Source organism: Balaenoptera ricei, chromosome 1 (assembly GCF_028023285.1).
Source record: "Balaenoptera ricei isolate mBalRic1 chromosome 1, mBalRic1.hap2, whole genome shotgun sequence".
NCBI classification, from domain to species: Eukaryota; Metazoa; Chordata; class Mammalia; order Artiodactyla; family Balaenopteridae; genus Balaenoptera; species Balaenoptera ricei.
The window spans coordinates 1996350-2010876 of record NC_082639.1 but is presented as its reverse complement, the minus strand read 5'-3'; the positions used below and the strand labels follow the sequence as shown (position 1 = coordinate 2010876).

General features: G+C 54.8%; 1 protein-coding gene across 4 annotated transcripts in view; it reads right to left on the bottom strand.

Annotated features, from left to right (window-relative positions):
• The window catches only part of PRDM16 (PR/SET domain 16), a 330283-nt gene that overhangs the window by 41528 nt on the left and 274228 nt on the right, over positions 1-14527 (bottom strand). For all 4 annotated transcript variants that reach the window (XM_059902057.1, XM_059902131.1, XM_059902307.1 and 1 more), the window contains 2 exons: positions 12747-12881; positions 1547-1649 (listed from right to left, as the gene is read on the bottom strand). In XM_059902057.1, coding sequence (XP_059758040.1) covers positions 1547-1649; positions 12747-12881 — 238 coding nt within the window. The remainder of the gene's footprint in view (positions 1-1546; positions 1650-12746; positions 12882-14527) is intronic.

The following is a 14527-nucleotide window of genomic DNA, read 5'->3' as shown; positions in this document are numbered from 1 at the left end:
ATTTAAGATCGGGCGTTGGAAGGGGGACAGGAATCAAGGTTTTTAAAACCTTTTGGAAGAAAGACATGTCATCATACAAACGAAACCCCAACACCGAGTGCGCTCCTTGGGTTAGGCGGATTTATCTCTCGGCGTTCTCGTGCATTATCTAATATTCACAGGTCTTTTCAACAATTATTTTAAGTAAACTGAGACCATCCCCCTGCTACCCAGAGCTCAGCCGTTCTTTTCTCGATGGCCTAATTAAAACCGAAGTCTAGAGGAGAGCATGCATAGGGCCGTCTTGCAGAATTGTCCTTCTGTGGAGATAGCCTTTGGAACAACTCACAGGCACAAAGTGCTGCCCCACAAAGGTGGGCCACGCTCGGGGACCAAAAAGGTCACTCTGCTTCCTGCTAATTCCAACGCCCAGCTCCCTGGTCTAGCCAACCACAACCCCGGGCCATGACATTGGAGCAGTTCCTTAGAGAAACTTGCAGTTAGGGGCATTAATCATTAACCCTTGGAGTGTTTGGAGGGGAGGGGAAGAAAAACAGGAAGGGAAAGACCAACCTCCCCCCTTTCTCTAGCAGGAATGGAATCATGAGCTCCGGAGATGGCCAGAAGGAGAGGCTGCCTTTCTGCTCATTTGTGGGGTCTCATTCAAAGAAGAGACACGGTCTGCTCAGCAGCTGCACTTAGGGAGTTAACGGACCAGCTGGTCCTCTGCTGCCAACGCAGCTTCCTCCAACCGGACTTTTCCTCTGTGGCTTAAGAACTATTCCAGAATCCCAAGGCTTAACAATGTGGATGAAGGAAAAGAAATCTGGATTTCAGAAATCCGAGCTTATACGAGACTGTGATTTTCTCAAGCATCCTCTGAGATGTGCCTGAGCATGGACGAACAAGGAAGGGAAGTATGTCTACTGGACAAATGCCGAGTGACCAACCGAGAGGAAAGGACGTTTGGGACGCTTCCCGCAGTCCTGCTGAAAGAGCTCAGTGGCCACCGTACCACCGCGGAGCCCACCGAAGCCCTAAATTTTCCCTCTCTCCAGATAAATTTTCCCTTAACCTGTCTCTGGGACTTTTTGCTTTTAACTGCAGATGGGCGTTACTTTCAAACACACTTATGGCATCAGTGCCCTCTCTTAAACGAGACCGAAACTTTCCCCTGGCACAGACTCTGGAGGCAAAGGTTTCCAAGCTGCAAAATGGTTTTGTTTGTTTTTAAGTCATGTAGAGAACAGGCGATGCTGCTGCTGCTAATACTAATTATACAGTTTTTAAAAATCCCCTCGGACTCTACCGCTACAAAGCTGTGAGGCGGCTCGACACCCGTTCACACGTACTGTCTGAAGTCATCTCGAATTCAGGGTGTGGCCCACGTAACCCAAGGACGGAGAAAGCAAAGCGCTTAGGTTGAGAAGTTGTTAGGAAGAGGCTGGTTCTCTCATTTGGGGTCCGGGTGGTGGGCCTTGGGCAGCAGCTGGGGGACCCCGGCCCCTGTCATGTGGCCCGAAGTGATGGGAGCTCCAGGCCTCTGCTCCTGCAGGTGGGGGCTTACCATCCAGGCTGGGGGGCACCGTCCCCAGGGAGTAGGAGCCTTCTTTCACGTGGACCAGCAGCTCTTCTCCTGGCTCAATGTCCTTAATGACTTTATAATAAATCTGTGAAGGAGAAACCAGAGAGAAGGGGTCAGCATTGTCCGCCTTGCTGCTTTAAAAGCCACATCGCGCACACCCAGCCCGCGTGCCATTGACACTGCTCATTGGGGAGGCTGGCCCGCTGGGCACTTGACCTGCCTTCTAATTGCTGCTAAGAGGTTCCCCTTTGGAACTTGACAGAATACACTCAGAAAGACTAGAGTCTATTTTTAACTTGTTTGATCCAGATTTTGGATATTGACAAAAGGGGTGCAAAAGGAAATAGGTGAGGATTAGCCCCAAAGTTCCCAAGCAGGGCGGGTCCTAGAGGGAAATATTAGGGAAAGTGCATCTTTCCATCAGGAGTGGAGCCTGGGTGGATTCCCAGGTTCCTTTTGTCAGTATGTGTGTAAGACACCCTTTGCTGTCTGGGGGCGGGGTGGGGTCTTCAGGGGGGTCGAGAGTGAATCTGGATGTTTATGAAAGTGACTATGAACGCAGACGGAGGCCCGATCAGCAGGTGTGAGTCTCAGGTGAGTGTGGACGCCACCTGCGCCTGCCGCAAGCTCGGTGCCAGCAGCCGTTGGCGGTCTGAGATGGGGGACACCTCTGAAAACAGAGATGGGTCGGGTGGGGCTCAGGGTAGAGTCTGCAGCCTGGAGCAAGCTCTGAGGGACGTCCCGTCTCAGTAGCAGCCCCGCACCTTGCCAAGGTGTCTCCTGAAAAAATACCATCTGCATGGGAGGTGGCAGCCACGATCTGGACAATTGCAGCAACTCAGAAGGGCAGCATGACAGGGGCCATCGGGGATGGAGCCCAGGGACCAGGCTCCAACAGCCTGGGGGGCTTTGGGAGAGGACGGGGCCTTCCTTGCCTTTGCCAGACCCTACCTGGGAGCCCCTTCCCTCCCTGGAGACCAGGGACACAACTCCTCTGGGTGGGGGCACCCACTCCTCACGTGAGCGGGGCTGACCCCAGGAACCCTGCATCTTAAATGTCAGGCAGCAGGGTGCATTTCTCTCAGGCCAGTCCACTGCCTAGCATGCCGGCACGTGGTGTTCGGGTCTTTCTTCAGATAACAGTAACCAAGGAGCTTCCAGGAGCCCGAAAGCTCGGCCACAGGACTGGCTGGGGGGGCCAGAGAAGGGCCCGAGACGAAGTCCCTCTGCCCTGGGAGACCTGGGGGCTGAGGCTCCTCCAGGCCATTTCCATCCGAGGTCCTCCAGCGCCACCCTCCCCATGGAGGACCTGGCGGTTAGGTGTCAGGCCGGGCTTCCCAGAAGCAGCTGGCCTGGCTGTGGCCCCAGGGACTGAGCTGGGCACCGGCCTGCCGGTCTCCCTCCCCCCGCCCCCGGGTCCCGCCCTGGGGAAACATCTGGAAGGCTGAGCTTCCTCATCTCTGGTGGGGCCCCTTTCCCCCTTTCCCCCTCTCCCCAGGCCCAGTCCAGCTTGGACGCCCTCACAAACTGCCAGTCTCGACTAACTGCAGAATGACGCCAATGTGCTCTCAAAGGGACAGCAGAGCCACACTGCGTCCCCAAACGCCCAGCCGAACACTTGGACTGCGGAACTGCACCCAGTAGAAGAATATGCACATGCGCAGATGGCTTATCAATGTGCAGAGCTCCTTTCCCTGTACTCGTTAGTAATTTCATTTGGCAACTATTCCCTGGCACGTCGCTAAAATAATGATGAGATTTTGAAAATGGAGACTAGAAACTGTACCATATTACCTTCTGTAATTAAATCAATTGTTATTAAGCTCCCAGTTTTGTATGATTTTATCTAAAAATTACACAGTGGCTGAATCATTGTTTTAAAAAATCAGACTCGAGTCACTGTATTTTAAAATCGGACCCAGAGTGAATCCCACGCTTCAACAAAGCTCGGAGGAGCCCCTGAGCCATCCCGGGGAGGTGAGTCAGAGCTTATTAATACTCAGGAACAATCGCACTTTCATCCCGGCGGCGGTGAGTGAGCGCATCCAGCAAGCGCAGGTTTAATGCGCCCGCGGGCCGCTGAGTTCCTGCGCGCAGGCTGGGGCGGGCCCGGCAGCGCGGTGGCTTCTCGAGGGTCCCCGTTAGAGGGCAATGTGGACCCGCCCGCAGCATCTTTCCCGGCCGCGCCCCCCGCCCAGCCCGCGAGGGCCGGGGACGCGCGAGACCGGCGGCGCTCTCAGACCCGGTCCCGGCTCTGCGGCGGCCGCATCCTCTCGCGGCCGGGATGCTGGGCTCCTGCTCCAGCCGGGCTTCCGGGGCTGGTGCAGCCCGCCTCCCTCCTCCGCCTCCCCCTCCGACCCCCTCTGTGGGCCACCCAGCCTTCCATGGACCCCCACCCCACCTCTCCGAGGGCCCTCGGACCTCCAGAACCCCGCCCACCGCTTACTGGGAGGCTGCCCGGGTCCCCTCCCCCACACCCCTCCCAGCTCCGAGGGCTGCACGACCTCCTGCCCCCCTCCTCCCACGCCCCACCCCGCTCCGACCCCCTCGGAGGCCGCCTGGCCTCGGGGGGAACCGACCCTCCCCAGTCGCCGCCGGGGGGTCTAGCGCGCTGGCCGTGGGATGCAGTTTTGTGCGCAGCGGGCACCCCCTCCCCGGCCTGGGACCCTCGGGGCAGCCGCCCAGGCGCCTAGCAGGGGCCGCCTCGACTTTGAGCCGCAGTCGGAATTAATCGCTATTAGTGCTGATCGCAGAGCCTGGGGCGGGGCTGGGGGCGGTGGGCGTCCCCGACCTGCCTCCACCTTGAGGATGGGGTGGGGTGGCAAACCGGAGACCACTCGAACTTTCCCAAGCTCAGCCGGTCCGCCTTTGCCAAGGGCGCCGGGGTGCGCGGGCCGCCCTGGTCCACACAAAGGCCGCCGGCGCTTTTACGACCTGTTCCCAGTGGCACCAAGGCCTTATCAGCCAGACGCGCAGAGAAAGACCCGGTTCCTGGTCTGCGGGGTCGGGCGACTTCCCGGGACAAAGGCCGGGCTTAGGTGGGACTGAGGCCTGGGCGGTCTCCTGGCTTATAGGGCACAATTACAAATTGCGCATTTACTGTACCGGCCGGCCCCTTCCGTTCGAGGCCTGTAATAAATTATTATTGCAGCCCCTTAAACATTCCTAAAGTCGGTTTATAACCTGCCTTTAATTGTGTGCCTCTCCGTGGGTCATATTCAGACCTCAGGGCCAAGTGGGCATCACGGACGGGCTGAGTCCTAAGGCTTTGCACAAGAGGGAGGACAGAAGCCTGTTCTCCAGGGAAGAAGGAGCCCTGGCCTCGGATGCCCTTTCGTTCCCAGGCTCAGCGCAGACCTGCCTTTGTCGGCATCTGAGTACCCAGGCCTGTCTCTAAACAGCATCCCTGACACTGTTTAAACTCGCCTCAGTCCTTGGACTGTGTGGCAAGGCAGAGCTGGAATTTTCTCTCTGGTTTCAGGATCTGAGGGTGGGGGCGTCGGGGGGGGGGGGACCCACAGCAACAGCTGAGTTTACTAGCGCCAATAAATGTCTGCTCTAAACGGCTTTAAAAAATAACAATGCCAAACAGACCTGATCCCAAGTTAAGTCCGTGTTCAGCATTTCAGTTCTCTTTGGAACAGCGAGACCTGATTGAACACGGGCGGGCGACACCAGCAAGGGGGCCTCCGGATTCTAACTGTATTTAGCCTGACCTGGCCTAGTTTCTTCCCCTTTTACCATCTCTAGACACAAAGAGACGGCTCCTTGTAGGTGAACGGAGCTGGGAAAAATAAGTGGCCACGTTCTCAACCAAAGACGGAGAAACTGCCTGAGAAAAGTTGGGTTTCGTATGGGCACATTCAGCGAGACCCAGCCTTTTAAGAAAATGAACATCATTTTCTTTTCCCCCAGCAACATTCTTTAAGACAAAGAAATATTTCAAATTGATGATGGCTGACACTTTGGGATATTTTCTCCTTAGAACTCCTTAAGTTTGTTTTTGTTTTTAATACCAAGTCAGTTTCACAAGGATAGATACTATTTTCAAACATGAAGACGTAAGTTCCACAATTTTTATTCCTCCTTAATCTTAGAATTTTAAAATTTAAATAGGTGAAAAACTCCAGCCAACCTACACTGGGTAGAAATGACTAGATTGCAGACTTCCAGCCTGTAGGTTGAATTCAGGCCAAAGCCGTGCTCTCGCCTCCCTGGAGCAAACGGTTTTCTTAAAAAACATGAAAGTGATAAGTGAACTGGACCATGTTCCCCCCCGCCCCCCGGCCCCTTTGACCAGTTTGAGAAATTTTAAAGGCGCATTTGAGTAAAATAGGTGAAATCTCTTTCACAGTGCTTATCTTAAAAAAAAAAAAAATTAAACGTCTCTCCATCCTAGATTTCGGAATTCACTTGTGCTTGAATTTGTGAAGGCTTTCCGTGCGGTGCACAAGGGGCTTTTCACGAAAGAGAAGCACACAGCGAGGGGAATTTGCATTGCTCTAAGATCTTGCTGAAAAGCAAATTCGCCCGGTGGCCAGTCTGCCTCGGAGAGAGGAGGCTGGCCTGAGGGTTACCCCTGGGCATTTTTGGTCTTTCAGGATCCCCAAAGTGGTGAGGTGGGTCCTAGCGCTGCCTCATTGCTTCAAGACCTTTGGAAGTGTCACCATGTTTCTTCATTACTTGCTGTCCCCAAACGTGGACCATCTCTCTCTGGGAAAGTTGCGGACACTGGAGTCCTGAGGCTGGTGGAGGGGTTGAGCTTAAAAAACAGCCCAGGTGATGCTTCAGGATGAAGCAGGGAAGCAAGCGTTTGGAGTTGCCGAGGGTCTGGGCAGGTCTTTATTTCCCTTTGCCTTCACTGTGGGAACCTTTCCCTGGCTCTTTCAGAGCAGGGTAGGAGCAAGGGGACGGCCAGCCACTCTGGGTTCGTTCGGCACCACCCGAAGGCTCCAGGGACGAGCAGACAATTCTTTCCTTAGGCCGAGAGAGGGGAGAAAGCTTGTCATCTTTGGGATTTGCCACTTTCCTCTCTTCCCAAGTGTGGCTGAAGCAGTTTGTGCCTAAATCTTTACTTTTTGCTGTTACATATTCTATCACCTTCCCAGCAGTTCAACATTAAAAAACATCTCTCTATATATCTCTTCTTAGTTGTACAGTTTGTACCTGGATGTTACAATTATATTTATCTATGAATTATTATATTTATATATAATATAAAAATATATAGTATATAGTTTGTACCTAGATTTTTTTTTTTAACTTTTGCGTTTATTTATTTATTTATTTATGGCTGTGTTGGGTCTTCGTTTCTGTGCGAGGGCTTTCTCTAGTTGCGGCAAGTGGGGGCCACTCTTCATTGTGGTGCGCGGGCCTCTCACTGTCGCGGCCTCTCTTGTTGCGGAGCACAGGCTCCAGACGCGCAGGCTCAGTAATTGTGGCTCACGGGCCTAGTTGCTCCGCGGCATGTGGGATCCTCCCAGACCAGGGCTCGAACCCGTGTTCCCTGCACTGGTAGGCAGATTCTCAACCACTGCGCCACCAGGGAAGCCCTAGATTTTTTTTTAAAATGTATATATGTATATAGTATAAATTATTGGTCACAGTTAAATTGTCTTCATCATTCTTAAGTGCCTTCTTCTAATAAAGTATCCCACTTAATTAAGAAGAAAAAAATATAAATTCTGGTAAATGATGATAGCCAGTATCGTGAATTGATACCTTGCTCTTTGCCCCAAAGGGGGTCAGTTTGCTCCAAAGAGTAAAATGCAACAGCTTTCTGACTCAAAACAAATTTGCTATATTTTTCAAGTCTTTTGTAAATTGGTTAAGAAGCGCTAAAATGAATTCCCCATCCTTCTCATTTTCAAACGGAAAATTGTACCTAATTGTTTGGAAGCTACCATTTAAACCGGCCCATCCGCTTACGATTTTTAATTTAAAGAAACTGTGGAGGGAGTGATGGGCTGTCCGGCAACAGGGCAGGGCAGGGCGGTGGACGTTGCCTGCCTGTCGTTTAAAATCCTAGCCCTGGCAGATCGCTCGCCCTGACATGGGGATAGGCGGTGGGGGAGGGGAGGTGATTCACACCGGAGCAGAGGAAATGAAAGCAAAAGAAAACGCCTTGAGCTTTGGCCCGGGAACACCAGGCTCTCATCAGAAACAAGTGTTGGCTCTCAAAGACAGGGTGCTGCGCGGTTATCCATTGGCTCATCTGCTAATGAAATTCCTTTGTTTAACACGCTCCGCGAAGGAGATTAGCCTTTGTCTGCTTCCACTTTGGGGAGACTCGGCCCCTCTGCTCAGGCTGAGCCCCTCACTGGCCCTCGGAAGGTGCTGGCGGTGGTGGGTTTTCCTCCTGCCCGGCCAGCCCCGGCAGTGGGGGTACAGCGCGGGCCCCGCAGCCCCTCCGAGGTGTGCTAGGGGCTCCGACCCCCAAGTCGCGCTCCCCAACACGTGCGCGTGTGACCCCAGCATCACGTGGTACCATCTTCAGCCCCACCGGCCACCGACATCCTTGCCCTGCTGAGGCAACGTGGCAGCAGGAGAGGGAGTTGGGCCTCGCACTGGCCTCTTCCTGCCTTTGCTTCCTCGGGTGGGCATTTTATTTCCAAGCTCTTGTTTTCTTTCTTACCATTAAAACAAATCCAAGAACAGACCCTGTCTGTGTCTTCTGAAACATCTCAGACCAACTTGTTTGCTCATAAAGGTGGGAGGAAGAACCACCAGGGGTGATCTGAGGGTCTCGCGTTTTCCAAAAAGAAAAGTGGGAGTTGGAGGTTGCTGGGGGAACGGTCGAGCCTCCCAAGGTGAACCGAGGCTCCCGTGGGCTCCTTGCCTTCTCTTCCTGCTAAGCTGGGAAAGTAAATCAAAGCACCCCAGGCTCTACAGCTATGGTCTGACCACCCCCCAAAAGTCCCAGGGGATGACACGTTCCGCCACAGCTGTCTGCTGTGCATGATTTGGTCCTAGCACCTGGGCCGCCCTAAAGCTCGCGTGGCCTCAGGACCGCCTGTGGGTTCTATGCAGTAGCAAACCACAAGTCACCTTTAGGTGATGTGCTGGGTGCAGGGGGACATTCATGGCCCCCCTGGCCTTTGCTGCCTGGGGCTTACCCCTCCAGAGCTGCACAGAGGAGGGCTGAGGCCGGTGCTGAAGCTGGTGCCCAAGGAGCAGGAGTGACGGGCCAGTCACCTCTCCCCGAGGTCCGCTGGGGCAGGGACCTCTTAGAACCACAGGGCTCCAAGAGGGGCACAGATGAGGACCTGGGGGAGGGGCCCTGAGCACGGCCCTGCGGTCCCACGGCTGGGCAGGGGGCACGTGGTCAGTGGCCTGAGTGGCTCCGGGGAGAACGAGGCCCGGCCGGATGGAAGCAGGCCGTCCTGGGGGGCTGCACTGCCCGGTGCCTGAGCTCCCCGAGCGCCCACGATGCAGCTGGAGGGCTGCCAGCTGCTCAGAACCTCACGGGGCATGGGGGGGTACGTCTGTCCCCACGGCCTGTCTGGCCACTGGCAAAGGCCGTGCTGGGCTGAGGGGGATGAGACCCCCTGACCTCAGCTCGCCGCCCCACGTGGGTCTCTCCGGAGGACTCGGGACCATCCAGGAGGCCCGTCCAGAGCTGCCTCAAATCCTCTGGTCGTTGTGGCTTCTGGAACGTTCTCTCTAAGACACCCTCTCCTGCCTGGTCTCCTTTGTCCTCTGGACATTGGGGCTCAGGTCATGGTCACGAACTTCAAGTCAGTGCTCTTCTGACGGAAGTCACTTCTCTACAGAATACCATCTGGAAACACACTGTTTCCAGAAGCCGTTCTTATGGATCTGAGATCTTCAGCCCTGTTCCTTCCCTGTGTCTGTGCTGTGTTGGGAGGAGGTGGTGTGTATGTGTGTCTGTCTGTGTGTGTGTGTGGTGGGGAGCAGAGAGAGAGAAAGGGAAATTGTTCACTTAAGTGTGTTTGTGTGTTTGTATGAGTGTGTGTCGTCGGCGAGGCGGGGGAGGGGGAGTTCCCTAAGTGCCAGGAGATCCGGGTGGAAACTCTTGGGATTATGGAAATCTGAGAAACCCCATTAATATCGTGTAATGTTTCCTTCTCAAAGAGAGGCCTGTCTTCAAAAATCTTTGTTTTATTATTAATATTTCAGGGACGTTTTTATTCCAGCTCTACGCAGGGTCAAGCCGGTCGCTTTGCAGCAAGCTGAGTTGCCAACGGTCGGGACTGGGGGACGGAAGGAAAGACTTTCTGCTGGGCTGCGTGGCCATCCCGAGAGACAGCACGTCAGGTTCTGAGAGATTGTCTACAAAATAGTTCGAAATCTAGCATACCCCCTTCAAAAAGGTATTTCTAAAATTCACTTCACTCAAACCAACACATACTAAGAATCTGTGTGTATTTCAGAGCAGTTTTCCTATTATTATTAGAGTTTAAAATTGTGTTATTTCTCAAAGGAAAATATATCCCACAAATTGCCCATCTTCCTTTGAGATCTGAGATGCGGCCGCCTCCGCACACCTCTTGGCTCCTGCTTTCCTGGGTGTTTGGAGGCCACTGCCACGCCGTTAAGTTTGGAGATGGGGACATTGGCGGGAATCTCGGTTGCCCGGTACCAGCAGGAATCACCCGCCATGGTCCCAGGAGGCAGGGCAGAGGGTCCTCTCTCCCTCGGAGGATGGAGGGTTTGAAAGGCCCTGGGTGGAGAAATTTTACTGCTTTTCATCTTTTTAAAATAATTTTTTTATAGATTTATTTATTTTTATTTATTTTTGGCTGCGTTGGGTCTTCGTTGCTGCATGTGGGCTTTCTGTAGTTATGGTGAGCGGGGCTACTCTTCATTGCGGTGGCTACTCTCGTTGCGGAGCAGGGTCTCTAGGCACGCAGGCTTCAGTAGTTGTGGCATGTAGGCTCAGTAGTTGTGGCTCGCAGGCTCTAGAGTGCAGGCTCAGTAGTTGTGGCACACGGGCTTAGTTGCTCCACGGCATGTGGGATCATCCCGGACCAGGGTTCGAACCCGTGACCCCTGCATTAGCAGGCCGATTCTTAACCACTGTGCCATCAGGGAAGTCCCCAGGCCATTTCATTTTTGCTTTTGCTTAAATATGCACCGAAGTCCTCTCCAAGCCTGTGAACTAAGACGGGGATAATAAATCCCCCATTTTTAGGCTGTTAGAAACATCCAGCAGGCAAGGATGAAATTTTGATGTTACATTGGGTTTAAGTATTCGAGCCAGGTATGGTTCCTAATGTAGGACGGAGCTTGGTAAGCACTGGGGGATAAAAGGGGGGTTAAATGAAAGGGAACCCATGAGTTTAGGGTATTCCTGTCCACTGGTCCTGAAGAAGGAAAGAGTTTGCTGCAAAGTAGTTAATTCCATTTGGACCCTGCGTGGAGCTGAAATAAAAGCTAACCTGAAATATTAATTATAAAACAAAGATGTCGGAAGACAGGCTTCTCTTTGAGAAGATGCTTCGGCTGCATTTTCTGCATTTTCAAAAGCTTGCCACATAAAGGCACCTACCAAACATTTCTTTTTTAAATAAAAAATCTGGATCCTTCATTATTTTATGCTGCATCTCACAAAAGTGCAGTCCTGGCCCCGGCCTCCTGGTATTTTTTTCACTGCCCCTCGGCTCCCAGACACATGACCAAGGACACATGTTCTTTGCAAAGACAGCCAACAGAAGGACCATCTTCCCATGTGCCTTAACCCTAATTCTCCTTCACTCGCATTTCACGTTCATCTGAAAGGGTCTTTTCTTTTTAATTTTTATGATTATTCTTTTCCTTTATTTCCTCAATATATTTTGCAATTAAAAAAACCCTTTTTTTCAAAATGTTGGGTTCTCAGTGGAAGCTGTAGACCTCTCAGTAGCAGAGGTGGATTTGAGCATCACCAGATCGTGTCCAGTGGAGGGAGGGCTGCTCGGTCCAGGCTGAGCCCCACGGCCGGGGACGGGGCTGAGCAGGTGAGGGCGAGGTGCTCGGCAGCTCACGCGGGTCCCAGGGCCTCCTGGGTGTGTGCTCTCTGCATTTCTTTATGCAAAACTGTCTCTCTAAAGTCAAGAGCCTCAAAGCGGCTTTTAGAGGTTTGCGCTGGCGACTCGAAGCTGCACCCTCTGTTATGTGGTCTCCACAAACCTTTTTTAAAGCAATGGAATCCTTTTTGCAAATGAAATCTCACGAGTAACCCCAAGACAGAGGCGAAAGCAAACTCCTCTGATGGAAGCAGCTGGGCCCCCAGGCATATCGAGGAAGCCATGCCTTGGGGACCCAGTGAAAGCGTGGCCCGAGGGGCCTGGCTCTGAGCAGAGTCTCTGGGGGCCACTTGCAAAGTTGTAATTAAAGACATTAAAGGACTAAGGCTCCTTTGTGTTGGAAACTCCGCGTGGCATCTTCTGTCCTGATTGGTTCCCGATACTGGATGCCTGCAGCCCTGGGTCGGCACGGACATGGAGCGGTGAGAAGGGTCCAGCGTGTCGAGAGGGGTCTTCGGCCTCTTGGGGGCTGGCAGCAGAAGCCAAAGCATCCCTTGGCCCTGGTGGGGCCTGGGCTGAAGTCAGGACCGCACAGCTCAGGAAAAATATCAGTTGGCTCCCAGCAGGGCAAGGATTTTGTGTCAAAACAGGGCTAGTCACCTCTGCAGGCTGGCTGGGCTTCCACAGCTATTCTTGGGGACTCTGGGCAGCTGGGGCCTCACCTCAGCCTTCCAGATGGCCAGTGCGGACCCTTCCGGGCAGCTTGGATAAACAGCCATTTAGACATGATTCTCACGACCAAGGACACATGTTCTTTGCAAAGACAGACAGAAGGACCATGTCTTTGTAAAGACAGACAACGGAAGGACCCCAAGGAGAGGGGTCCGGTTCTCCACTTCTCTCACGGGGGTGGCGTTTGTCGGAATGTGGACCCTGAAGTTTCAGACCCTGCCCGCTCCCAGCCATGTTTCTTCCCATAAGCCATCATCTTTTGGCTCTCGAGCCCCGTCAGCCCCGGAGCAAAGGCTCTGATGGAGCATTCGGGGGTGTCGCCGAGTTCCCGGAAACTCAGCACTGGCCAAGTGTCAGGTAGCCCCCCCGCTGCAGGACGGGCTTGGTAGAGATGTGTCTAACCCCTCACCTGGCGGCCCCACTCCCATCCATCCTGGTGCTAGGGCCCCAGGGACAAGGCTCTGTGCGAGCCCCAGACCTACCTGCTCGTTGATCTGACACATGGTGAGGTTCTGGTGGTCACAGGAGCATGCCACGCGGACGTACTTGAGCCAGCTGCCGGCCCCGGCCTGATGAGCGTCCACGCAGAACTTCCCGCTGCCCAGGTCTTCGGAGATCTGCCCGGCAAGAGAGAAAACCAAGAAAGGTCAGAGGCATCCTGTGCGCTAGAGCCGACACACTCTACGTTCGCCCAGCAAGAGAGTCCGCCGTTTGGGTGCAGAGTAGGAAGGCAGGCCGGCCTCTGGGCATCAGCCGACCCTCCGGGCATCAGCCAGGCCCTCAGCCTGCCAAGCCCACCGACGCCCAGGAGCCTCCGGGAGGGAGCCCGACGCAGAGGTAGGAGGACCGTCCTGTCTGTTCTCACCGAGCAGATCGCTGCCCTGGCACAGCCATAAAAGTGCCACCGGCGTTGTGAAAACTCCCCAGCAAGCGGCCCCACGTGTGAGAAAGCAGAGGCCGCTGTGTCCGAGAGCACGGCCCTCTGCTGAGCGCACTGGGCTGGGCTGGGGGTGAGCGGTCTCGAAGGTGAAGTTGTGGTCGGGGTGTGGCTGCGTGCGAATCTCGACGCGTGTGCGCCTGTGCATGCGCGTGTGCCAGCGTGCACGCTCACAGCAGCGTGCACGTCGCCCTGCAAGAAGGAAAATCATTTGGTTTTCTTAAAAGTGTAAGTTTCCATCTGACACTGGGTGTTTGCAGACGCCCAGCCGGCAGAGGCCCCACGGGCCCGACTGGCATCAGGTCCTTTGCTGCCGCTCTTGTTTTCTGAATGCCCTTCTGGCAGGCAGAGGCCGGGAGCGTCTCCGGCGTGCGCACCTCTGAGCAGGTCGTTTCCCAGAAGACCGACCTGACTGCTCTCCCTGCCGAGGTGGACGCTGCGGCAGAGTCCCTCCCACCTGCTTTGATCAGTGCCCGCTCAGGGGCCCGGGTCCAGAGCCGTGGAGGCCAGTGGCATCGTGGGCAAGCTCCTGGGCAGCTGAGCTGGGAGGCTGGGAGGGAAGGAGGGAGGGGCTGGGGGGAGGGGGGAGGGGCTGAGGCCACCACCACATTGAGGACTGGAAGTAGGTGTCCAGGTGGGCAGGAGTGTCCAGGTGGGCAGGGGTGTCCAGATGGGCAGGGGTGTCCAGGTGGGCAAGGGTATCTAGGTGGGTAGGGGTATCTAGATGGGCAGGGGTGTCCAGGTGGGCAGGGGTGTCCAGGTGGGCAGGGGTATCCAGGTGGGCCGGGGTATCTGGGTGGGCAGGGGTATCTAGGTGGGCAGGGGTGATGGGAACAGGGTGTCAGAAGGACTCAGTGAAGTCAGGGCAGGGGGTAGTGACCTGTCTTAGCACAAACAGAGGAGGCCGACCCCAGGCGCACGGCCCCTGTTCCCCTGGGGGTTGGCCCCAGTGCCGCCTGATGAACAGGTAAGGACCCGAGACGGGAGGCAGGCTGCCCCTGGGGGCTGGAGGAGCCCACTTGTGGCCAGAGAACCAGGGTGCTTTGTAAACAGCTCCGGTGCCTCCCACACGTCCATGGACACTTTCTAAATGGCCCAGGGTCCCGCCTGGCCCGGGAGTCCGCGAGGTTTCGGGAAGCGGCCGCCTTGCTGTGGGAGGGCCTAGAACCCACCTCTAGTCCTCCTGCACATCCAAGCCCCGCGGACCCCCGGAGCCCGCGGCAGCCCCTCCTGCCATGCCGAGGCTCTGAGTGGCTGCTGAGCTGACCTGCAAGGGGCTGTGAGCCCAGAGGCCTCCCTTGTGACGATTCTCCATTCTGGGGACTT